At 40.4% G+C, this 27,330-nt stretch overlaps 1 protein-coding gene across 1 annotated transcript; it reads right to left on the bottom strand.

Annotated features, from left to right (window-relative positions):
- Nucleotides 1-3,658: 3,658 nt before the first annotated feature.
- On the bottom strand, nucleotides 3,659-27,330 carry SRP72 (signal recognition particle 72). The gene is made up of 19 exons (XM_075280392.1): nucleotides 27,156-27,330; nucleotides 23,018-23,138; nucleotides 21,970-22,093; nucleotides 17,220-17,363; nucleotides 16,929-17,040; nucleotides 15,502-15,533; nucleotides 15,255-15,379; nucleotides 14,648-14,705; nucleotides 14,414-14,545; nucleotides 14,186-14,314; nucleotides 12,806-12,878; nucleotides 12,642-12,706; nucleotides 9,476-9,571; nucleotides 8,254-8,357; nucleotides 8,098-8,175; nucleotides 7,780-7,914; nucleotides 6,036-6,073; nucleotides 4,415-4,574; nucleotides 3,659-4,169 (listed from the first exon to the last, which is right to left on the bottom strand). The coding sequence occupies exons 1-19, from the start codon at nucleotides 27,268-27,270 to the stop codon at nucleotides 3,992-3,994; spliced, it is 2,019 nt and encodes a 672-aa protein (XP_075136493.1). The 5' UTR covers nucleotides 27,271-27,330; the 3' UTR covers nucleotides 3,659-3,991.

Here is a 27,330-nt window from a genome sequence, read left to right as displayed (position 1 = left end):
AATCTATTTTTTTCTCTTTGTTAATTGCCGACTGATTGTCCATTTGTGGTCTACAAGAAAGTAGCAGTAATCTGGGGATGCAGGGCCATGTCCTTCTGGTTAGTGGCCAAGTTCACGACGCATTGCTTAGGTCTGTCCAAGGGAGTTTCCAGACAGTAGGGTTGGCAGGCTTCAGTGCCACAGTCTTCCAAAAATTTTAATAATGTAATTACTCTTATAGTCAACACATAGTTCAAATATCCAGAGGCCTAGTTCAGGTTTTTTTTCATCTGTAGGCCAGGCACACAGTGTGTAGTGGCAGTGTGTTAGCCACCGTTAGCAGTGCAGTGGATGGGATTTAAACAAGTTCCATTCACACACTGCAGAAAAACAAAAAAACAAACCTACATTGCAAAGTGTGTTGTGCTGTGTGTTTGCCCAAATTTTTCAACATTTGCAATGCTAGGGATAGCTACCTGGAAAGAACAGCTAAAACCTCCAGACAAAAAGCTGCTATGCCGATCCATTGCAGGATGTCTGCATCCAACTTTCAACAATTCTTTTCCCTATTCTAACATCAAATACGACATAAAAATGGCACAAGTTTTTAGAGCAAATTCTCTCACTGAATATGCCTTCAGTTCAACTGAATGAAAAAAAATCATTCTGCAACAATACTTTCCTTAGCATTTCTCAGAAATTGAAGACCATGCTGAAAAGAAACTATAGTGGTCCCACACAATACAATGTCCCTACTGGTCCCTACTAGAGATGAGCGAACAGTGTTCTATCGAACACATGTTCGATCGGATATCAGGGTGTTCGCCATGTTCGAATCGAATCGAACACCACGTGGTAAAGTGCGCCAAAATTCGATTCCCCTCCCACCTTCCCTGGCGCCTTTTTTGCACCAATAACAGTGCAGGGGAGGTGGGACAGGAACTACGACACCGGGGGCATTGAAAAAAATTGGAAAAAGTCATTGGCTGCCGAAATCAGGTGACCTCCATTTTAGACGAATAGTGGATTTCAAATCCGGGTCATATGAGAATGTGAACTTTGTGACTATGAGACAGGGATAGCTGTACAGGCAGGGATAGCTAGGGATAACCTTTATTTAGGGGGGAATGTTATTAAAAATAACTTTTTGGGGCTCTATCGGGTGTGTAATTGTGATTTTTGTGAGAGAAACTTTTTCCCATAGGGATGCATTGGCCAGCGCTGATTGGCCGAATTCCGTACTCTGGCCAATCAGTGCTGGCCAATGCATTCTATTAGCTTGATGAAGCAGAGTGTGCACAAGGGTTCAAGCGCACCCTCGGCTCTGATGTAGCAGAGCCGAGGCTGCACAAGGGTTCAAGCGCACCCTCGGCTCTGATGTAGGAGAGCCGAGGGTGCACTTGAACCCTTGTGCACCCTCGGCTCTGCTACATCAGAGCCGAGGGTTCGCTTGAACCCTTGTGCACACTCTGCTTCATCAAGCTAATAGAATGCATTGGCCAGCGCTGATTGGCCAATGCATTCTATTAGCCCGATGAAGTAGAGCTGAATGTGTGTGCTAAGCACACACATTCAGCTCTACTTCATCGGGCTAATAGAATGCATTGGCCAGCGCTGATTGGCCAGAGTACGGAATTCGGCCAATCAGCGCTGGCTCTGCTGGAGGAGGCGGAGTCTAAGATCGCTCCACACCAGTCTCCATTCAGGTCCGACCTTAGACTCCGCCTCCTCCAGCAGAGCCAGCGCTGATTGGCCGAATTCCGTACTCTGGCCAATCAGCACTGGCTAATGCATTGTATTGGCGTGATGAAGCAGTGCTGAATGTGTGTGCTTAGCACACACATTCAGCTCTACTTCATCGGGCTAATAGAATGCATTGGCCAATCAGCGCTGGCCAATGCATTCTATTAGCGTGAACTGAGTTTGCACAGGGGTTCTAGTGCACCCTCGGCTCTGCTACATCAGATTGCTACATCTGATGTAGCAGTGCCGAGTGTGCATCAGATGTGTAGTTGAGCAAAACTGACTCAGCACTGCTAAGTCTCTGCATTCGCATAGGAATGCATTGGCCAGCCTTCGGCCAATCAGCGCTGGCTCTGCCGGAGGAGGCGGAGTCTAAGGTCGGACCTGAATGGAGACTGGTGTGGAGCGATCTTAGACTCCGCCTCCTCCAGCAGAGCCAGCGCTGATTGGTCGAGTTCCGTACTCTGGCCAATCAGCACTGGCCAATGCATTTCTATGGGGAAAAGTTAGCTTGCGAAAATCGCAAACTGACAGGGATTTCCATGAAATAAAGTGACTTTTATGCCCCCAGACATGCTTCCCCTGCTGTCCCAGTGTCATTCCAGGGTGTTGGTATCATTTCCTGGGGTGTCATAGTGGACTTGGTGACCCTCCAGACACGAATTTGGGTTTCCCCCTTAACGAGTTTATGTTCCCCATAGACTATAATGGGGTTCGAAACCCATTCGAACACTCGAACAGTGAGCGGCTGTTCGAATCGAATTTCGAACCTCGAACATTTTAGTGTTCGCTCATCTCTAGTCCCTACAGTATTTGCTAAAAACCCAAAATGCTTGGGTTTCACTATCAGCGAATTAGGATTATACTCTAGGGTCTGTTCAGACCCCGCAATATAATGAGTAGAAGCCCAGGAAAGTGAGGAAACAGTGTTACTCACCTGTACTGGCTTCAGCAAAGATCTTTGGGCCTCTTCAATGACTTCACATAGCCCTGAGTGTTACACAAGTGTCATTATACATTGGGATCATGAACCTCTCAAGGTTTGATGGACAAATGTCCTAAGTGTTTCGGTCCTTACTCCTGGTCATGGCCACCTCAGCCTTCAGGAAGGCTAGTGTAGAGCAAAGAAGGGAGGCTGAAGGGGAATCAGAGGTGGCTGTGGGCAGGATTGGTAAATAAAAAGTAGACGGTACCTGTTGATGTAATGGCCTATAAAAAAAAAAAAAAAAAAAAGCAGTATAGGGTGGGCCCATCAGACTTTCCAGAGCAGCAGGCCACATAGTAGCCACTACAGCTGCTATGGCAGTAGTACCGCCACTACAGGTCATGCTGGTTGCAAGATCAGAGAGCAGTTTATTTCATGCAACTCTCCATTGGTTGGTCTGTATCATCTGCCCACAACTTGTTTGCTGCTCCAACTTAATAACTCACTGTTGCTGGGCAGAACATGCAAATGACTTAACAACTGCATAACAAAAAGGGCAACAAAACTGCAAAACATAAGAGCAGTTTTAACATAACAGCAATAATGTGTGAGATTTTCAAAAGTTTCACATGCAGTTTCCATTTAGATGCATTTTCTGTGTCACTCCACACCACAGTTCTGGTATTCCTGCTCAGCTGCTACTAAAGCAGGGCCACCTGAGGAGGATGAAGCCTGTTAGATATAGGATAATGCCCTTAGAGGTAGCCCCAAGCCAAACCAGTAGCACGGTGGATCCACAATCTGCTGTCCATGCTACAGACATAAGCCTGTATGGTCGGTACTAATGCTTTGCATTTTGGATTACTTCAAATTTGGGTGTTTAAATGCAGTGGGTCTTACAGCCGTATTTCACCAGCAATGGGTGTCACTATTATCCCCTACCTGGATGATTGTTTATGATGGCTCCATTTAAGTAGGTGTCAAAATAAAGTATATTGCTAAATGGTTGCTGATATTGTTTTAATGCACAATTAAAGAGCATAGTTTTATACAACTAAAAAGACTTCCATGTAGAAGGTGGTCCTAACAAACATCATTATTTGAGGAATAATGTAGAGGTAAAACCAAAAACATGTTGGTTGTATTTAGGAAAATAAAAAGGCAGCAGAAATTGTAATTGTTAGTCGTAACCGCAAATTTAAATAAAATAAAAACTGCTTCCAAAAATCATCCTTTTAGATTTCCTAAAAAAACGTGAGTGCATCAAGCAGCACATGGTAAGACATGGACTACACAATTGGTGGATCAAACTTCTTGTAGACCACACACCGCCAGAAGTTGTCATCACCAGCCACTTCTTCCTCCTTTCTTTTTCTTTTGTTGCTGTTTTTTCTTTGTGCCAGCAGCACCCATTGGTTTCTGATGTCTTGGTGGAACAACATTGCTGTTTGCGGTTGAAGGAGCATTTGTTGCTCCAGGCCTTGGTGATGTCGGCGGACTGCTCGCTGTTTTGCTTGCATCCCTAAAAACAGATAAATTAATAAAACACTTCATATATGCTCACTGTTCAAATAAATAAAAAACACTGAGTCACTAACAGTCTTAAAAGAATACGAATTTTAGAATTCTATACTTTTGGAAAAACTGGTAATACCATGTTTAAAACATTGCAAAAAAGGAATAAGGAGTTCATCATGGCAACCTCATGACCTGACTTGTCCATCATCTTGATGGAAGAAAATTCTTTCTTAGGTAAATCTCACTTACAGTTCAGCGGTTGCAGCAGATGTGGCTCCCTGAGTTCCCTTTCCGATCTGTTCCTTCTTCTTTCCCTTCTTCTTCCCACGATAATAAGATCTTTCGCGCATCGGTAACCATCGCTCTGGGTCTGGGGCAACCTTGGGGTCATAATTCTTGGGCAACTTGCCTATTTTAGGTAAAGAAAAAAAGACAAAAATATAACAATATAGACATGTATACTATTTCATGTAGCTTAGGGTACCGTTTTATTTCTGCACAAGTGAGCTTTACATTGTAATTTAATCTCGTTGGGAAGTTAGCAGTGAAGCAGACAATGTGGTACTGTACATTGAGTATTTCACTTTATACAAACTTTAAAGAGTAACTAAACTTTGGACAACTTTTGATTTTCTGGCAGTATTTGTGTCATTAACACATTTTGTCTCCTTTTTTGTGAAATCCTGCCTCGCTTCATTTTTCCACCTAGCTTCTGTATTTAGAGTTACTACTGTGTATGGAGTATGGACAGAGAACATGAGGGGAGGGAGAGTCAATCTTCAAACAGTTAAATCTCCAAGAGGTATAAAACAAAGAAACTCGCTTTTCTACCTTTTATATGGCTGAAAACACAGTGGGGGTTACAATCTTTATATCATATATTGAGAGCTGCATAGAACTCTCTTAATTCTGCTCTGTTTACAGCCAGTGATATTTCTAGAAATAATATAGAAGGCACTAAAGCTCCACTTTCATGTGACACAAAAAGCAGGTTTTGTACGTTTTATATACGTTTTATAATGCCCAAGATATAACTGAAGTAAACCCCCCCCCAAATCAGCATGTCTTTGGAGTGTGGAAGGAAATCCACACAGACACAGGGAGAATATACAAACTCCTTGCAGATGTTGTCCCTGGCAGGATTTGTACCTCACATAAAGGAGACAAACTATAGTATATTACAAAACCTATTCATAACACAAATACTACCAGAAAATCATGTCCGAAAGTTTAGTTGCGCTTAAAAAAAAAACAAAAAAAAAACAAGAGTAGAATTGAAAGGGGACCTTTTGTAAATCTCTGAGTGGTATATAACTAGAGTCATTGCTTTGCTGAATTCCATTTTTTTTTTTTTTTTTTGGTCATTAGCAGCCCCACTGCAGCGATGGATTCTGGTGTCATTAGTTTGGCTACCAATGCCAATGTATTGCCAAGTGGGGGATCTCTGGACAGCAGAGAACATCCCTTGAGAGGAGAAGATGGTAGCAATCAGGTGTTTGTGGGGAATCTGTTCCAAATCTATTTACAGAGACCAGAAAGCACATAGATACTATTAATTGTTGTCCCTCATATTGTACAGAACTAGAAGCAGACTGCTTCCTGCTATTGAAGGCCCAGCCATTGTGCAATGTCACCTTTGTACACTTGCTTGACGCTAAACATGGTTCAGTGAATGAAACCAGTCAGGTTTATGCAGTTAAGCTTTTCGTACCTGTTACGCAATGCAATGACTAGAAAGACAGGAGTACAAGTCCTTTCTTATTCTCCACTTCAGTTTAATTTAATTTTTTATTTATACTCAAAATCTAAGCCAACTGTGTGGGATCGGATGTGAAATACATTTTTGAATGGTGTGACATTATGAACATACCTTTCTTTTTCTTCTTTTTTTTCTTTATCTCCACTTGCCTGTTTTAGACATGCGATGAAAAAACAGTTAAAAAAGGTGCACACATGACAACTGGGCATCTGAAATCACGTCATATGTATGTTTTTCTTCCAGTGACAGTAACAAAATCCAGCATAGTGGGCAGAACACCATCACTTCAAGCAAATAAAACCATTCACTACTATACAGTTATAGGTTCACTAAGAAATAAATAAAAGGCTTTAAACCCATCTCTTCTGCAAATGAACTAAGTAGCCAAGTAATTCCTACACATGTTTCTGATTCCAAACGAAAAAATATATACTGAAGATGCAAAAATATACCGTTAAGCTGGGGCCTCACGTTGCAGAAACGTAGATTTTTTTTGTTGTTGCAGGTTTTAATTTTTTATTTTTTTTGAGCCAAAGCCTAGAGTGGCTATGAAGAGAATGTGAAATATATAGGAAGTACTTGTACTTCTACCTTCTACACAACCCATTCCTGGGTTTGGTTAAAAAAAAAAAAAAAAAAAAAAAAAAAAAGCAAAAAAAAAAAAAAAAAAAAGCTGTGTTCCTGCGATGTGAGGCCTCAGCCTAAAGGGTGTGGACCAAGTTTACAACTTCTCAGTTACACACATTAATATGGTCACTAGGACACAGATCATGAGAAAGGGAGACCAGTGTATGCTGTATGAATGGGAGTGGTTAGTCAAGTATGTGCATTACCAAGTACAAGCACAGCCTTGCCAAGTACAGGAATTATTTTTCTAACTTGTTTAGAACCAACATATTCTGAAGATTTAGTTCTCTACAACAACGAGTTCTCTACCGCATAATTATATAGTGTCTAATATTAAGTCTGATATTAAACCCTTAAGGGTACATTGAGTTTCTGTTTCTGCATTTCAGTTTTCCCTCCTTAACTTCCAAAAGCCATAAGATTTTGTGTTTCAGTTTACAGAGTAGTATAGGGGCTTATTTTATACAGGGCAAATTGTATTTGATATTGGCGCTATTCAATATTCTGTACAAGGTACTAGGTGGGTGTGTGTGTACTGAGGAGCATATGATACAGTGGGGGTGTGTACTGAAGGGCATATAATACTGTGTGTGTGAGGCGTACTGAGAAGCATATAATAGGGGGGGGGTGTACTGAAAAGCATATAAAACTTTGTGGAGGGGGGTGAAGCTTACTGAGAAGCATATAATACAGTGAGGGGGTGCACTGAGAAGCATATAACACTGTGTGTGTGTGTGTGTGTAAGGGGGCGTACTGAGGAGGATATAATACAGTGTGGGTGGGTGTGCTAGGGAGCAAATAATACTGTGTGGGAGGGGGTGTAATGAGGAGGATAGAATACTATGTGTGGGGTGGCGTACTGTGGAGCATATAATACTGGGGGGGGGGGGGGCTGCTGTGGAGCGTATAACACTGTGGGGGCGCTACTCTGGAGCGTATAATCTTAAATTATTTTTAAACTATATTATGGCCCTCCAAAGGTTTGAGGGACAGTGAACTAGCTCCCTGTTTGAAAAGTTTGAGGATCCCTGCCTTATAGGAAAGCAAAAATAAAAAGTTGTAGATATTTCAGTAAAGACCTGAGACTATTTTATGCCTGAAAACTGGCATACAAGGCATAATAAACCTGCCACACTAAGTGTAGAACTCATGAGAATGTGCCCTTTCATTTAACCTCTATATTAACCAAACCTTAATAATGTGAATCTAAAGATAGCAAAGAACATACCCTGGTAGTTTGGCCAGCTCTCCAGCAACTTTAGCAGCTTTTTTCCTGATAAATGTAGCGCCAGTAGAATTTTCTAAGGCATCAACATCTACTTTCAAGTGCATAGTGTCAGATGAAGGCAAATGCTCGCTAAGACTGAATTTTGGATGTAAGGAGAATGCACAGTCACAAGTTATACATACATAAATATACCAGAAGATTATTACATGAAATATTACAGTCCATCTTGAAAAATTAATTGCATAAAAACAGCATGAAACATATCATCACAATGTTACATGCATCTGTAAGATTGAAAAATAATCTATAAAAGGATACACTTTTGCCTTATTAGCATCCACAAGGGAGTATGCGGAGATTAGCTGCGCCAACGTATGAATGTCTTTGGGGTTTTGTCTGTGAAGAGAGAGTATTAGTACTTTGTTCATTCAACTGGTGAGAGCCTACAAAAACAAACAGTCAAAAGGAACTCACTTCCATAGTTGCTCCAGGTCATTGATAGCTTCCTTCTTTCGACCATGTTTTAATTTAAAGTTTGAAGCTTCTCTTATTAGAGCTAAGTGCGCTGAGGAGTTTGGCTGTCGAGGAAAAATAGAATTTTAAAATGTCTATCATAAGTAATGTGAATTTTTTTTTAAAGGATTAACTTTTAAGGCTCTGCTTTCCTAACAGATTTTCTATTCATTTCAGCTTTAAGCTAAATGGCATCTACAGTGAAAGCCTCTTTGCAAGTTAATAGCCATAGTAAAACTGTGCCATTTGAAACGCAGTAAAAATGTGCAACTCATTCAATAAAAAAACAAAACAGAGAAGTTCTTAATCAACTAAAGCAACAAAAAAGCACCTTGTAAACAAGGTGTAAATTCATTACAAAATGTTCCAAAAGGGTATTACAGGACCAGATGAAAACCACACAAAGAGTAGGTTATTTTCATATTTAAGCAGACAACTTCAACAAGGCAGTTTTCCAAACCCCACAGACAGACGTAGCTACAGTAGTGCTGGGGTACTCCATGGCTCCATTACTTACAGGGAGTCTGTCATACACCTTGCTGGCCTTTGTACTCACTTTCAAAAGAAGTGTTTATTGTATCTGTGCAAGGCTCATTGATTCTGAAACTTTTAAAGACTATGCAAATTAGCTGTAGTGGCCGTGTAACTTCTACTGTGGGATTCAGTGACATGTTTTCTACATGCCCATAGAGCCCATGTACAGGCCATGTTGTTCTGCTATCTATCTGGGCTCGGACTCCGCGGAAACAAGTGCAATGAGACATCACACTACACTTAGCATGACTGAGTTTCTACCCGACATGTAGGGTTTTTCTGTCCGCTTGAAAAGTCGGACATCTTTACATGCGGACAGTGAAGGAAGGGCACAGAGTGCAAAAGAACGCACCCGATTGCCATTTAAATAAATGACAGGTGTCACGGACACAGCTAGTGTCCGCTCCTAACGTCCATGCCAGATTTTGAACGGACACTAGGAGCGGACACTACCTGTCGGACACAGACGGTAGTGTGAACGCCCCCTTAGAGGCAAGTCAAAATGCTGGAAAGAGGGAGAATAATTGACCTCAGCAGTCATGTGCCATCTGTGTACACTTCTGAGGTCAGTGGCTGTCAACATACAGAATATTGTAAGCACTTGTCCTCTAACTTAAACATGTTAAAATAAATTAAACATATAGCTTACTTGATTTTCTTGGTACCACCCAATTGCCTGGTTAAACACTTCTATAGCACTGTCAATATCTTCATCATGGCTGTGCATAGTAACTAGTGCAGATACCTGGAAGGTACAATATTAAACTTACAATTAAAAAGTAAGTGAAGATATATATGATATCTATATGAAGATATAGTAATGCAATGTATTCTTAAGATTGTTATGTATTGCTACCTTTAGACTGGGTGTCAACAATATGTCACTTCTCTGAGTTTTAACATTCACAAATAGAAGTGTACATAAAAATCTTAGGTCCCTGTAACAAAACTTAATATGCCCTTATGTTTGTTTCTTAAGTTACAAGATCTTTATATGAGTTGGACCTCTGGTTTTCCAACATAGGGCAAATTCTGTTACTATGCTAGTATTGCCCCCTTCAGGACGAATTTTAGACACAGTGTGGCCCTGGGCAAAATTTAAAGCGGGGCCCCAAATGCTGATATATCAACAACACTATCACATCCTGTCACTTCAGAAGTTAGTGATGCACTTCCAGCAGCATTGATATACCGTATTTTTCGGACTATAAGACGCACTGGACTATAAGACGAGGTTTTAGAGGAGGAAAATAGGGAAAAAAAATTTTGAAGCAAAAACTGGTAAAATATTTAATATATGGGAGTTGTAGTTTTGCAACAGCTGCAAGGCCACATTGACAGGTGACCCTGCAGCTGTACGGGGATGCATAGAGTGTTTTTTTTTTTTTTGCGGGGCCAGAAGTACTTTTTAGTTTACCATTTTGGGGAATATGTATTGCTTAGATCACCTTTTATTGAAAAAAAACCCGGTGGTTTATGACATATGATTTTCTACTTTTATATATATATTCTAGGGACAGGAGGTGATTTTGAACTTTTATTTATTTCATATTTTTAAAGCTTTTTTTTTTTTTTTTTTTTACTATTTTATTCCCCCCTCCCCGGGGCTTGAACCTGCGGTCACTTGATCGCAAGTCCCATAGACGGCAATACAACTGTATTGCCGTCTATGGGACATTCTGTCTATTAGTATTACGGCTGGTCATAGAGACCAGCCGCAATACTAATACAGCAGTGACAGGCCAGGGAGCCTCATTAGGCTCCCGGCTGTCACCCGAACAGGTCGGCTCCTGCGATATCGCCGCGCAGGAGCCGGCCTGCATCTTTACAGGTACGGGGGAGAAGGGGCCGCTGACAGACTGCAGACCCGGCATCCGCTGTACTAGAGAGGCGGATGCCGGGGAGGGATAGACGCCGGGGCCTGAGACAATCGCTGCCCTGCCCTGCATGAAGCCAGCGGCGGGGGGACAGAGGATCTAAGCATCACTCCTCCCGCTGCTGGCTTCATGCAGGGCATAGGAGCGCAGTGATGTCGCAGGCCCCGGCACCTGTAATGGCGTCTATCACTTGCCGGCTTCCGCCTCTCTTACAGCGGATGCCAGGCGCTTCATTCGTACTATAAGACACACCCTTCTTTTCCCCCCAAATTTTGGGGAAAAAAAGTGCGTCTTATAGTCCGAAAAATACGGTAGTCTTAAAAGATCAGGAGAACAAAAAAAAAAATAAAAAATAAAAAAAGGGTTGTAAATGGATATTTAGTTGTGAAACCGCTATACTGGGGAAAATTATTACCACTAAACAGACAGTTACCAAACAATACCTGTATACAAGGCCCACTAGCACACTACCTCCACACAGTGACTACCTCATTATGTTACACAGTGATACAAAGACCATAGCCACGTATTACACAATACTTCTATCCTAATAAACATCAAATCAATTAAAGGGTTTTTCTGGCCTCAAATTGATTTTTTTTTTAAACTGATAACCTATCCACAGGACAGGACATCAGTATAACCCCACACAGATAAGCTGTTGTAGCAACTTCCAGGACAGGACAGGATGCAGTGGACAGGATTCAAGTAATTTGAGTGGTGCTGTAATTACCCAGGACCACCACTATACAGAGGATGGGGCTGCTGTGCCACTCCTATTATTTGCATAATAGCAGTGCTACATTCTGTCCACTAGCAGCACTATCCTGTGGATAGATCATCAGTATCAAAAGTCAGTTTGTGAGTGAAAAACCCTTTTAAAATAGCGATTTAATAATACCCTTTTCTGCCCCAAGTAATAACAATTTTTCCCCATACGCAATACAAATGACCACCTTTGTATTGCCTTATGAGCTATTATAGTGCCCACTTATAATAGTTCCAGCCTGTAAATAATAGGTCTCCCATATAAATCAATCCCCTCTACTAATAGTTCCTTCTTATAAATAAAACTTCCTCCTTATCAGTAATAGTGTCCCCTTATAAGAAATAGTCCCTCCTTATTAACAATAGGTCTCCCACTGGCTTTATTATTAATAGTTCGAATATATATATATATATATATATATATATATATATATATATATATATATATATATATATATATATATATATACACACACACACACACACCCCGTATATAATATTATATATATATATATATATATATATATATATATATATATATAATCTTTCCCCTGCCTTATTATTAATAAATAATAATAATAATAATGAGTAAGGCTAGGTTCACACTAGCGTTTGAGGATTCTGTTCCCCATTCTCCGCTTGAAAAATGCGGAGACAAAAGTCCTGCAAGCAAAACAACAGAACAAGAACGGACAGAAATGATACCCGTGTGAAAGTACCCTAATTCTGGATTATAATGGAGATTTTGTATACTTGGATCAGAAGTTGCAGTTATATACTCTAATAAAACTAAAGCAAACTCTATAAACCACATGCACAGCTGCTATCACTAAGAATTATTTCAAATGGTTTAACCAATTCAGTACTGGGCCAATTTGTTACAGAGAAGTTACAGCCGGCTCCCAGTTTCAGCAGCTGCATGAGATCGTTCTGATTAGATGTACCAGTACGTCCTGTCAGAACAAGGCAATCACCTTCCAGACGTTTATACTCTATGGGCGGTCCGGAAGTGGTTAAGTAAAATTTTTAATTTAGGGGAATACAATGAACAAAATTTTAGCAAGTATCTTTGCATATCATCAAAAGTAGCTCCAAATAGTGTGCTCATTCTCTTTTTGCAAATACGTAAGGTACAAGTGCAAACCAAATGTTAAAAGGATTAGAACTCACCATGCCAGGTCTGTGCTCCAATTCCTTTATAGTTTTCATTATCATACATGCCTTGGTTACATTACCTGAAATAATTAATAATTCAGCTCATACTGTGGTTAGATTCATTAAAAGAAAAAACCCTTACATGTTAAATATATTACATTTTTGGATAAAGAACATACCTTGTGCGAGTTTCAGCTGTGCCATTGTTAGTTTTATTTGGGGTGAATGGTCGGGATTCTGATCAGCAAACTCCTACGAAAACATAAACATTAAAAGTAAACTAAATATTTCACAACTGATAGACTTATGACAAACTGGATATAATATTAAAGCTGGACAGGAAGGGCAGTTTTTTTTAAAAATGTATTTATTTTTATACAAAACAAACCTTTAAAATTATTGTGATAAAATCATCCTAAACCCCTTTATCTTCATAGCTGTGGGCTATGAATCTCAGTGTAGTAATGACAAGAGCTCTCTCTGTCACTCCCGTACTACAGTGAATAGATCAATAGTCACACATGAGCACAATCACTCCATTTGCTCACAAGACTAACACAGCCAGTGGTCATATATTTATCACCTACCCTTTGGATAGAAGAAAAATGCAGTTTCTGAGAAAATCCCTTTAACTGCTATCTATTTCTTACTAACCTACCAAATGTTACTAGATTCTCTGTGTTACTTGCAAAAAGGACAACCGCAGAATATCTCATTCTTGCATACCTTCTAACAAGCACAGAGAAAGTGGATTAGTCTAAGAAGTAGAAGTTCAATGGGATTCCAAAACAAAAGTATCAAAAACTAAAGTGATAATGCCAACATATTTTATCTTTCTTGATATATTTTACTAATAGGCAGAGTGAGTTTGTCACCAGAACAAAGCATATAACCCAGCCCTGCAGATAGATAGGTTACGGAGTCACATAACTCAAATGGAGTTTTCCCGTTAAAAATAACCGCCTCCACTGCCAAGATATCAAGGTTTTTGGCAATATGTAAATTAGCTATATGGAGCTATTTCCATTAAAAAAAAAAAAAAAAATCTCTTGGCAATGAAGGCACCAATTCAGAGGGGGAATTCACTTTGCTTCAGGTAACCCTAACCTATATGCGGGGCTGGGTTGATATGCTGGGTCCTGGTGACAGACTCTGTTTTTGAGTGCGGCCCTTGATGTAAAATTCCGAACTTGTCGAACACTTGTCCACATGATATAGCACTCCTGCAGTCACGATATTCTCACCACTTCTATTCCATGCAGTGGAAACACAAATCACCACACCCAGTACATGCGAGATACAAAAAGTTACTACTCAGCGGTAAGGCATGTCTAACATGATTATAGATCAAAGAGGAAACACAGGGTGGAAAATGAATTTTGCAGTTTTTAAGTACAGCAACACTTTTCCAGACACCAACTGTTTTAGAAAACCAAAAAGTGCACATATTTGCAATGTTAGCAGCCTTCTGGCACACCATCCCAGTGTAAAAATACCATAATACTATGCATAGGTCTTTTGCATTGCTTAACATGAACATGCTGCACACGTATCTATACCTGAAGCAGGTCGATTGCTTTTGCATGCTGCTTCTCACGACAAAGCTGGGCAGCCTGAATTAGAACGGGAAGAAGATTCTCAGGATTCTGAGCCTGTAAACTGCTGGACAACTTTCGGCACTGCTCTGCCTAAAAAGACAAAGAACCATTTCTAGTAAGACACAGAAAAACACACAATGGAAAAATTAAGTTTTATGAAAAAAGGAAAAGTTATATTAAACTGCTTACCTGATTTGTATACATGGAGAGCAAAGCCTTGTTAAATTCTATGGATTGCAGTTGTCTCTTTGCCAACTTATGTTCTACACCTTCAGCATTTGTTAGCTTCACTTTCTTCTTTGAATCAAACACATTTTGATCCTAGTAAAGGTAGAAACACTTGACTGTTAATAGGTGGGAAAAAAATGACATGTAAAAAAAGACAAAAATGAAAAACTAACAAGAAACAAAGAACAAACAAACCTTGTTAACAGTTATGATGTTATTTGCCACAACAGCTAACAAACCAACATCGGTGGGCCTGTAAAAGAAGATGTAGTTATAATAATTAATAATTATAAATAAGACAATGTTTCATAAATGAATAGAGTAGCTGAATATAAGAAATTGTATAATGTATTCAATTAAATAAATCTATATCCTTCTCCACTTATCGAGCTTATGTCTTAAAGATCTATGGAGAGGGCAGGGGGTGGAAGAAAATGCTGGATTGACACACACTGCTACAATCTGATTGAGAGTTCTTCTGACACTGCTGTATCTTTAAGAGAAGACTACTAATGCACAGAATGAGGTAATAAAACAATTAACAGCCTCCTCCTCCTCCCCTCTCCATAGATTCCATGTATGAGCTGGATACAGAGAGACATATTGTGCATAAACAAACAAACAAACAGTCTGAGTGAAGATAAAGAGGAGGAAGGAACCTAATAAGATATGTTAAAAAGTATCTTATATTAACATGTACTATTCAATTATGAAAAGTGGTTTTATAAGTGGAAGAATGCGTTAAACACACTACTGGCAAAAGTAAAAGTTGGAGGACTCACGGCTTCGGTTTAACCCTTACTTTAATTTAATGATTTGATTGTAAAGCTGGAGTGCATCATCTATGGATCCTTGGAGCTGCATGACATACGCCATCTGACCATGAATTATTGCCAGTTCAGCGTCTATATCTTCTTCTGTCAAATCCTGAGAAAATTATATAATTGATTTGTCAGATGGAAGACACTAAATTATACTGTAAGACCATATAATACATTATATTCTCTAACACACAGTAGAAGCTACAGAACATAGCAGTTTATTCTCACCGTGTCTTCTGAAATTGATTGTCTGCAGAGATCTTAAAAAGATAAAAAAAACAAAAACAAACATGAGATTAGTTAATACAGAATTATGTGGTGACATTACACAGAGAAAATAAAATTAATCACAAAAAAATATAAATCCTCATTCAAAATTTGGGCAATTCAAATAGGACTATAGGAATAGGACTATAAATTAACTAGGCGTACTGTTCAGATGTGTAACAGTTCTAAGCCAGTACGTGCAAAATTATCAGCTATAAAAAACAAAACAAAACAAAAAAAAACATTCAGGCTGGGGCCCCCATGTTGCAAATATGCAGTGTTTTGGCAATGGCAGAAACACTGCGGTAAAAAATGCTGCATATTATAGTACCTGCAAAGTGGATGATATTCTGGCTAATCCCATCCACACATTGCAGAAAACCCCCCAAAAACCCTGCATCAAAAATGTGGCGATTTCAAAAAAACGTTGCGTTTCTGAAAATTGCAGCATGTCAATTATACCTACGGAAATGCTGGCTTTTCTGTTTAGGTACAATAGAAGCAGAAAGTCCTGTGAGGAAAACTGCAGACTTTCTGTTAAAAACGTGTGGAAAAAAAAATGTGATGCATTTCCGCAGCAACTTTTTTTTAGCTGCAGCTCTCTACGTGGAGCCTTAACTTAAAAATGGTTTCCAAGTAGTGGTCAAATTAAAGGGGTTGTCCCATCACAAGGATCCTATCTATACTGCTTATTAATGTGAGTGTAAGACTTTTCCTAAATACATTGATTCAGCAAAACTGCTTTGTTTGTCCACTATATCACTTTATTCTTTTTTTTTGACACATCCCTTGACTTATCTGGTCATAAGTCAAGTGATGTATCTGCTGCTCTGAGGGGGGAGGGAGGAGGGGCTAAGTGCACGGGAGCAAGCCTGGAGGGGGGGGTAGTTTACCCTTTGGGGGGAAGGGGCCGCCAACACAGACCCGGCATCCACTGTAATAGAGAGGCAGATGCCTGGCTGGCTTCATGCAGGGCCGGAACATAGCGATCTGTGCTGGCGTCTAACCCTCTCTGTATTACATTGTGAAGGCTGTACGTCCGATGCCTAAGCATTGGGAGCGCACACACGGGGCCAGCGGCATAGAAGCGACGACTTCTTGCCGCTGGCTTTGAATATGTAACCACGCCCACCAATGACGCAACAAAGCCGGAAGACAGAAGAATTTACAGCAACGAAGACTGGTGAGTATGCAACGTGGGAATACCCCTTTCAACAGCTAAACTGATGGGGTACAGAGTCAGACTGATCGGTTATTGAAAGAGAAGGGTAGGCTGTCTGTTTTAAAGAAATGGAAACCCCTTTTAAAAATATAATGTGCAAAAATATTTTATTGCAGTGTAAACTATATTCAGTCACCCCTTCACTGTGTGGTGTTCCACAACTTACTTTCAGCTTCTCGCAGCTTTTTCATTGCTTCACGTAGCCTTCCCTGTCCGATTAAGCTACAGGCAGCATTGTAGCAAAGTTCGTAAGTTGTCTCCTGCAAACCAAGGTCTTCCTATAAAGCAATATAAAAGAGAACGATGGATTTTTCTTTAAAACAGGAAACAGGACTATACAATGGAGGGTTGGTTTCCGAGGGAGGAATTGCTTTAATCACAGACAACCACATTAAAATAACGTTCCTTCCAAATAGATGATTTTAAGAACGTTAACCTTTAAAATGAAGACACTTACAGGCTTAGTCTTTGACCAAAGACTCATAGCAGCCACCACTGCAGACAGGTTTGTTTGTCTTTCCTCATCATAGTCATCTTGAGAATTTCGAATGAGGTCACGATAGACAGATATGCATTCTTCATATCGTTCCAATCTATAAAGCTGAAAGGATGCCAGAAAAAAAAAACACACACAAAAACACAAAAAAGATATTTGTTTTTTAGATTAATACATTTTAATTAGGAGATACAGAAAACAAAGACTGTAGCATTACAGCAGCTGTATCTAAATATCCCAATCCTGACCATATTCAACCAGTTATATCTCTAGAAACAGTAGCAGTGGAGCTGCAACGGAGACTCTTCTCTTTCACACGACACCAGAAGCAATTTCTATCTCAGATATGTAATAGTGGAATAATTTGGTGTCTCCTACAGGCTATGGCACTCGCTCCTGATGCCCGGGATCTGCCAATTACAGATCCTGGGACTTTTAATCCCTTAGATGTCTTGGCCAATAGTGTGGGAAGGAAATACAACACAGCAATACAACACAATTTCCCTCATCCTATATATATATATATATATATATATATATATATATATATATATATATATATATATAAAAATTAAAACATAACAGATATTGGATATTGACACATCTGTAAGGACCCGAGCAATACAAATGTAATATTAATATACCCATGCACAGAAAGGCGTAAAGAAAAATGTAAAAGAATTATAGCATCAATGAAACCATCAGGTGTTCCTGCAAAAAAAATAAGCCCTCAAACAATTCCATTAAGGGTCTTGGAAACAGGCGATGGGGGGGAAAAAAAAAAAAAAAAAAAGTTATTGCAGAATGGGTTTCTACTAGTAGTAAAACTTTGTTGACCCAGTGAATACATTTATCAGGTTATTTAACCACACAGTGAATGGCACAAAGTTTATAGTATAAAAAGGAAATGGCAAATTTGCAGTTTCCTTCTATTCCTTCCCAGAAAAAAGTTAATAAAACTTAAATCAGTAAGGTATGTCTACCTCCAAAAATACTATCACTAAACATTGCCACTTGTCATACAAAAAACCATGCCCTCATACGGTTATATTAACAGAAAAATTATAAACCTAGAGGGCCTGGATTGGAATGACAGAAAAATGCAAGAAGTGGTTTGGACATCAAGAAGTAAAATAGGACCAGTCAAAAACGGGTTAACGTAAAAAAATTATAAAATAAAATATGTTTTTGCACTGACTATTCCATCTCATGAATTCATTAACCCTTATTTCCAATTTCTAACGTTCCATGGTCACTTCTGTGTTTTAATTTCACCTGCACAGCTTCAGCGCAGCTCTTCCCCACTTCCACTATCTATGTTGCAGAACCATGTACACACAGCTTTATGTGAAAGCACACTCAACAGGGAAACCTATGTATTTGGGTTGACAGCTGGCTCAGTGATAGGAAGCAGGGTATACAAGATCTCATACAGCTATACTGATAAACCAAGAAAGAAAAAAAAAGTTACATCTGTTGTACCACAGAGGGGAAGAATATTTTACTTGACATATGAATTACAAATCTAGAAAAAAAAGTGTGAAATTTTTCAGTTTTTTTTATTAACTATTTTAGGCTAAGGCCCCACGTAGCCACAGCCAAAAAGCACTGTGGGAAAATCACATAGTGGTTTTTCCTCACAGTGCTTTTCATCGAAAGTCTGCAGAGCTTTCCCTAAGTATAACTGACAAGCTGCAATTTACAAATAAGCAACGATTTTTTTTTTTTTTTAAATCGTTGTGTCCGCTATGAATATTTTTCTGCAATGTGTGGATAGTATTAACCAGAATCCCATCCACTTTGCAGCTAATGTAAAACGCAATGGCAAAATTGCGGCGTTTAAAGGGATTCTATCACCAGAATACCCTTTTTAAACTAAATGCATGTAGGAATAACCTTAAGAAAGGCTATTCTTCTCTTCCCTTTATTATTCTGATCTGCGCCGCCGTTCCTTAGAAATATCTTATTTCTTCCTTATGCAAATGAGTTTTCTCGCAGCACTCGGGTTGTCCCCAGTGCTGCTTGAAAACTCTCCAGTGACGGCCTCTGTCTTCTTCTCTGGACCGCCTCTTCTCTTCTTCAAAAAGAGCCTACTTATGTCAGCCAGCCATTTTCTTGTGGCCTAAAGGGAGAGGCCACAGGAAAATGGCCGATGAACATGCGCACTCGACTCTTTTTGAAGAAGAGGAGCGCAAGAGAAGAGGTGGAGAAAAAGACAGAGGCTGTCGCTGGATAGTTTTCAAGCAGCACTGGGAACACCCCCAGTGCTGCAAGAAAACTTATTTACATAAGGAAGAAATAAGATATTTCTAAGGAAGGATGGCGCAGATCAGAAAGATAAAAGTAAGAGAAGAATAGCCTTTCTTAAGGCTATTCCTAGGTGCATTTAGTTTAAAAAGGATATTCTAGCAATAGAATCCCTTTAACGTTATATGGGGCCCCAGCCCTAATGTGAATTTTAGGGGGTGTATAGTAACTTACTTGGCAAGACTGCCACCGAAAAAGACTTGGGGATTTTGGAAGACAGCAAACTTACTTTTAGTGACCAGTGCCAGGTAGCTACTGCCAAGGTAATCAAAATTATGGGATGCATCAAAAGAGGTCTAGATTTTTCATGACAAGAACATAGTTATGCCTCTATACAAATCACTGGTACAGCCAAACTTACACTATTGTGCGTAATTTTGGGCCCCAGTATACAAGTAAGACATAATTGAACTAGAAAGAGTGCAGAGAAGGGCGACCAAAATTATTAGGGGAATGGGTGGATTGGCGTACAGAGAATTAATAAATTTGGAATTACCGTATAAACTCGAGTATATGCCGACCTGAATATAAGCCGAGGCCCCTAATTTTACCTAAAAAAACTGGGAAAACTTATTGACTCGAGTATAAGCCTAGAGGGGGAAATGCAGCAGCTACTGGAAAATTTCAAAAATTAAAATGGCCGGAGTTTTTGGGTGCAGTAGTTGCTGGGTGCTGGGGAGGGGGTGTTTTGGTTGTCTGTCTTCCCCTTCCCGGAGCTTGAGGACTGGGTTTTTTTCCCCCTTGGAATTTAGCCTGGCTGAATATAGGGTATCTGCAGTGCTCCTATTAACCCCTTCCCGACGGAACAGGAGCACTGCAGATAGCCTATATTTAGCCTCGCTATAGTCAGACTGAATTCCAAGTGGGGGGGAAAAAACCCAGTCTCAGGGAAGGGGCAGTTAGACAACTTTTTTTTTTTTTCCCGCTACGGTGTTTACCGTACAGGAAAAATATTTTTATAGATTTGTAGAGCGGGCGTTTTCGGACACAGGGATACCTAATGTATATGTGTTTCACAGTATTAACAGTATTAGTTATTAATTATATGTGTTCTAGGGAAAGGGGGAGGATTTGAATTTGTAATACTTTATTTTTTTATTTTTTACTTTTTTTTATACATTTTTTTTTTTTTTGCATTTATTAGACCACCTAGGGGTCTTGAACCCAAAGGGGTCTTATCACTAATGCAATGCATTACAATACATTGCAAAAATCATCATTTCTTTTGCAGGCTGCATAGAGCAGCCTGCAAAAGAAAAGCACTGCAGGCCGGGGAGCCTTTACAGAAGCGCTGAGGGGAATCCCTGGCAGTAGTGCTGAGGGGTGGACCTGAATGAGAACCTCGGCTTGCCAGGGACTCCCCTCAGCGCTTCTGCCGGTGGCTGGCCGCAGTTCCCCTTCCCGTCCGGCAGCCGAGATCTTCCTTCAGGTCCGGCCTCAGCGCTCATGCCAGCGGCAGGGGATCATCCTCAGCGCTTCAGGGCCGCCCTCGAGAGAGCGATCTACCCTCTCCCCCCTATCTCCAGGGGCATAGCGTCACCTGCCTCTTCCCTGCAGCGGTTCCCCTCGGAGGCCATCTCCGCTGTAACTCTTACAGCGGAGATGTCGGAGGTCATGAGCTCCGCTGTAACAGCGGAGGTGCCGGTTGCCATGGCGACTGCTCTGGAGTAGAGGGGCGCCATTATAGCTACAGAACCGACATCCAGACACCGGGGCGGGTGCCGGGCCGCAGCATCGCCACGCTGCTGTTCATTTCAAACTGCAGAAGTACTTACGATACTTCTGCTAGCAGGGCTGGAACGCGACACACGCTGGGTGCGAGCCTGAGGTTACGTGGCCACGTCACCCCTCCTGTGATAGAGCAGTGGTGGTGGTGGTGGGGGGGGTCTGTGTTCCGGCCCTGCTAGCAGAAATACCGTAAGTACTTCTGCAGTTTGAAATGAGCAGCATCACCACGCTCCTGCCAGGCCCAGCACCCGCCCCGGTAAAGACAAATGATCCAGGGTTTTATACCGCTTGCTGGTTTTGGGGTCTAGAAGCTTTTTTTTGCCTTCCTATAGATCAAACACTTAGGGCTATCGGCTGGCCTTCATCCAACCTCATCTACTGTGTAACTATGTAGTGGTCCTCAGCAAAAACAGTGGCATTTCTAGATCTTTTTCCCTTGTTATGCTTGTGTCAGATCCGTTCGTATGGATTTCTCATCACAGGACTATATTTCTGGTATGAAAAACTGTCTGTTTCTACATGGCGATAGAATATTTTGCTGCATAGAGTACAGAATGCCTAGAGGCTGGTTTACAAAAGGGGAGGGGGGTGGTCAGGTGTGCCTGAGGTCTTCTTTGATGTATTCTGCTAGAAAAAAAACATATGATCTGGATTTACAGATAATGTAAAGACTTACCACTTGTCCCTGAAGCTCACTTAGTTTTTCTGTTTTCTGGGGTGCATTTTCTATTGTTTTCAATGCATTCTCAATTTTATTTAGCCTGTATTCACAGTATGCCTTTTCAAAAGCAATTACATCGCTGGAAAAAGTGAGAAAAAAATACAACCATGGTATATAATTCAAAGAAAGCAACTTGTCTCACATGCCTCTATAAATTGTAATAAAGTTTATGGGACTCATGCTAAGGGCTTGAGCGAGCAGTGCTCAGTGTTTATTAAACCAATTTTCCATGGCATCCCAAATGAAAAAAGGTGCAACATTGCAAGTAGCCTTGCAGAAAAATATTTCAATTTCTATGTACAGTGCTAATGTAAACCTATGTATCGCCACTTTAAAAATACTACAGACAAATCTATGTTGTCTGATCTAGCACTAATACTCCTTCACTTTGTTGACCTATCAAATGTACATTAGCAAGAAGTAGTGGATGGACAGAAGGGAGTATGACTGCAGGATCACATCACACAGGGTTTACTTGCAGTCTAACCTTATGCACCCAACTGCACACATGCAGTTATTGTAGCATTTGTTCATCCATTTTTAAAGAAACCCCTAGAAAATGTATATAAAGACTGTTCATTTTCTTTTGTATATATTTCTATGTTTGGCTCACAAAAACCATGTTCCAGTCCTCTGCAGCAAGATAAGGATGGAAGGAGCAATTAAAATGTCCCCATCTCTGGCTGTACAGCGCCTAGAATTGTAATACATACACAACTCCTGCTATCAACTGCATGTTCAACTGGTTCCATCCCTGGTTTTATCGCGTGTATATCTATGATCTTGCTAGCATATTAAAGATGCCACCAGAGTCTCAGATCTAAATGGCATTTAGCCTGAGATGGAGCTGATGGTAGCAAGGGCATACCCATATTTCCTTGGCTACTAAAGTGCTATAGTGGGAAGACAAATGGTGTATGTACTTGGCAGGGAAAGGAACAATTGCAGTACGTAAATGGATTTATTCTATATAAGACGACAAGTAGTTTTAACAAATGTTTACCTTGTTAGCAGTTTAGAATTGTTGTTAATTAGAGTCAGGGCTTCCTTAAAGCTTCCATTTTGAATGAGACAGACCACTTTACAATGCAGTGCCTTCACATCATCCTTTGCAACCTGCAATACTAAAAACATAATGTAGGATTGATAAGTGTGAAACATTTCTAACATTTCAAAGTGGTGCTGAAAACTGAATTTTGTAAGGAAACTGATGGCATGAAAATAACACTACTTTCAGGTAATATTAAAATGCAAAATGTTAACACAATAGATATTTATGGCATATAGTGTAGGAAAGATATACCATAAATGGTTGATCAGAGCGGTCTGCTTGCTGAGCCTCCAAGAATACGGGTGTTCAGACGTATTACAGAGATATCTCTCCAGACATGTGGAAACAGCTGAGAGCACCATATTTACTATAAGATTTTCTTGCATGGAAACCTACATATCTGTAACAGGGAACAAGGCACCCCCAATCCCAGGAATACTTAGTGATCTCAACAGTAAACTAAATCCACCCATTGTTTAGTAGGATCATGTGATTCTCAGAGTATATGAATTCAGCCCCATGTTGTAGAAAAACCTGCATTTTTGGTTGCAGACTTTAACATATTTTTTGAGCAATTATATTTCTCCCTTCTGCTAAATCCACCTCTGGGTTTCGCTAAATACAAAAATGCAGCAAAATCCAAAAAGCAAAATCATTGGGCCTTGACCTAAATATTACAAATAAGGATACATTTTAGCAATTGGTACTAGTAAGAATTTGTATGATCATGTAAACTTTGGATGTGAGGGTTTTTTGCGACGGAAAATACTTGTGGAAAAAACCTAGGGTTTTACACCCCCAGCAAATTGGATGAGATTTTAAGAAGAAAATTGTGGCTGAAGAGACACTGCTGAGATTTTTCCCCATAGACTAACAAAGGGAGCAAGAATCCATCTTTAAAAATGACTGGAGTCGATTATCTCTGTACTAATGCCGCTAAAACACAGCCACTAACCCCTTCCACTATTAGGGTACATTCACACTGAGTAACGCCGGGCGTGTATGAGAGCCGTACACGCCGGCATTACAGCAGACTGCCGAACACTTCCCATTCACTTCAATGGGAGCGCTCGTAACAGCGGCGTTTACGAGCACTCCCATTGAAGTGAATGGGAAGTGCTCGGCAGCCCTGCTGTAACGCCGGCGTGTACGGCTCTCATACACGCCCGGCGTTACGTAGTGTGCATGCACCCTTAGTACAGTGAACATCAAGACTTTAACCACAGTGTCTGCTCAGATCCTGTTTCACACAGCAGAGACTGGTGGTAATACCTGCAATAAGAATCCTCGCTAATTGGGGAAAATTAAACCATTAGTGTATGTTCACACAGTGTTTTGCAGGCTGTAAAAATCTGCTTCAGGTATCTTTTTTTGACACAATTTTTTTTACATGATGAGATTTTTCCCACATTTTTTGCTGTGGTTTTTTGCTCAAGAACACTGTGCAGACCTGGGAACTTCCCTTTTAAAAAATGCATCAAAAACCGCATTTATAAAAAAACAAAAAAATCCTTCGCTTTTTTTCCCGCCTCCTATTGATTTCAATGGGTTTTTTCAAGGCAAAATCTGCCTGAAGATAGGTCATGTGGCTTTTTTTTTTTTCAGCGATCAAATCCTATTGAAATTAAAATCAGTCTGCAAAAAACTGAACATAGCCTTAGATGCCTCGGTCAAACTGAAGCAGCTGAACATTTGTCAGCTAAGATCACTGTCCCCCTGGGGTGAAATCTGGGAGCAGTGATGTGTTTCCATGAAGCCGGAAGCCTCGCAAGCATTACTATAATTCAGCATGGTGCACCAGTAGCACGGTGGTTCAGCAGTTTGCACTTTTGCCTTCAGTGCGTAAGTCCTAAATTAGAATCCAAACAAGGAATAGCATCTGCATGGAGTTTGCCCCCCTTTTTTAACGTATAAATGGCATTTGCACTTTAAGTTAGACCTCTATTTATTATGAGCTATAAAAATGATAGAATATATATTGTGTCCTATTGACTTATTACAGACAATATTCGTCTATATTCTTCTGGTTACCTTATTTATTTCTTCATGAATTTTGGATATAATTGTGTTATTGATATACTTTGTAATCTCTCCTCTGTGACCTGGAGCACTATGATCTCTGCCACCCCTTTGAGTTTCTCACACCTGGGTTATTAACATTATTGGTTTTGCTTGATGAAATAAAATAAAATTATATTTTTGATTGATACAAGCATTTCCTGTGTTATTTTGAATAGCAAATATTCACTATAGGAATTAAATACCGACTTTAGATTGAAAGCCCTATGTGGGACAGTAATTGACAATGTTTGTAAGGCCCTATGCACGCGTGTGTATTTCCGACGTGGGGAGGAGTCTGCAGCGGAATAAACTAGGATGGCACATCCGAGTGCATTCATGTCAACAGGGGCTTCCAATCCATTCTAAAGACATGGATGATTATAGAACAGGACCTATCATAATGAATCAGAAGCCAACCTAGACACAATGAGTATCCTCCAGGTACATTCCGCCTCAGGTTCTGGTTCAAAATCTCCGTGTGAACTTACCCTTATGCAGAATTTTATTTTCAGGATAGGTTCACATCTAAGACAGAATCTCCAACAGACTCAGTCAAAGAAACTACCGAAAATTGTCAAAGCCAAAAGGTTCTGCGCGGAGGATTTTTTTTTCTCCACCGCTTTCAGTGCACTCCATTTCTGGTCAATGGGGTCTGCTGTTGTCCGTATGTAACTGCTGTTTTAGCAATCTGGCTCTCTGTCGTTTGGGTCTCTTGGCGGAACAGAACGACATATCTAGAGTGAATTTACCACCAGACCTGTATGTCCTCAGGCTGGGTTCCAGAAGGACATGCATATAGACTATGGACTTTCTGGCAGTTAATCTGCTATGAAGCACAGTAGCAGTAAGGCAGAAGAGATTCAACCAACAAATGCTACAGGCTACACTAAATCACAACACACAATGACCTGTGTGGGTTTTATGGTATGGTGTAATAGCTATCAACCTTTGCAAAGCATTGGACTAAATAAGGGGTCTCAAACTCGTGGCCCGCGAGCCAACTGCGGCCCTCGGGACAATAGTTTGCGCCCCCCGGCAGACATCCCGACATCCGCCGTAATAGTACGGCGCATGCTGGGTGTGTAGCTATGGCGGCCGCCCGGCAGCCGCCGGGTGTCTACTGCTTTAAGCATTAGTGATCAGACCCCCTGGGGTTCAACACCCCTAGGGGGTCTAATAAATGCAAAAAAAAAAAAAAAAGTAAAAAAAAAATATAAAAAGTATTAAAAATTCAAAATCACCCCCCTTTCCCTAGAACACATATAAAAGTAGTTAAATACTGTGAAACACATACATGAAACACATATCCCCGTATCCAAAATCACTTGCTCTACAAATCTATAAAAATATTTTTCCTGTACGGTAAATGCCGTAGCGGGAAAAATAGTCAAAAGTGCCAAACCGTTTTGATTCTGATAAAAATTTGAATAAAAAGTGATCAAAGCAATAGCATTTCCCAAAAAGTGTAGAACTAAAAAGTACACCCGGCCCTGCAAAAAAAAAAAAAGACGCCCTATGCATCCCCGTACACTGACGTATAAAAAAAGTTATGGCTGTCGGAATATGGCGACTTTTAGAAAAAAAAAAAATTTGGAAAACCTGATGCGGCCCAGCCTCACCCAGACTCTACCTCCAGCGGCCCGGGGGTAAATTGAATTTGAGACCCCTGGACTAAATGAAGTGATTACAGAAAAATACCTCTGCCATATACACTCCATTTTGCACAGTTTTAACGGTGGTCACATTCAGACAAAACAGAACCTGATTTTCCCTGGTGGGAAGGCAGCCTGAAATAGGATCATGGAAAGTAGCCAGCTTGGTGATCAGCTGCTATCAGGGGGAAGCTACTTTACATCACATGCACTGTCAGGGGCACTGATCACCCTTTTATGAGTCCCACTAAGGAAAGGGTTGTCTTCTATACAATGCCCATACACCTCTGCCTAGAGCTGTATGTTGTGCATATGTAACCTACAGGCACCAGCATGTGATAATATACACCGAGGTACTACTTCTAATCCACACTCACTCTTGTTCACCGACTTCAGAGCCCGAGTAAAGTCTCCATTCTGTCCTGCTTTGTTGACATCGCTCCATAGAGAAGCCAAGGAAGAAGAACCAGATGCTCCCCCCGAACTCGCCATCTTCAATCCCCAGAATACTACAAGCAAGACTCGATAAGGAAAATCAGCGATAGTTAATGA

This window comes from Leptodactylus fuscus, chromosome 1 (genome assembly GCF_031893055.1).
Source record: "Leptodactylus fuscus isolate aLepFus1 chromosome 1, aLepFus1.hap2, whole genome shotgun sequence".
NCBI classification, from domain to species: Eukaryota; Metazoa; Chordata; class Amphibia; order Anura; family Leptodactylidae; genus Leptodactylus; species Leptodactylus fuscus.
This window is presented reverse-complemented; position numbering and strand designations above follow the sequence as displayed.

Coding starts and splice junctions, on each gene's coding strand:
- SRP72 (XM_075280392.1), bottom strand. CDS start 27,270: ATGGCGAGTTCGGGGGGAGCATCTGGTTCTTCTTCCTTGGCTTCTCTA. Junction 14,546..14,647: donor ACATCATAACTGTTAACAAG/GTTTGTTTGTTC, acceptor TACCTTTACTAG/GATCAAAATGTGTTTGATTC. Junction 7,915..8,097: donor GATGCTAATAAGGCAAAAGT/GTATCCTTTTAT, acceptor TCCAAAATTCAG/TCTTAGCGAGCATTTGCCTT.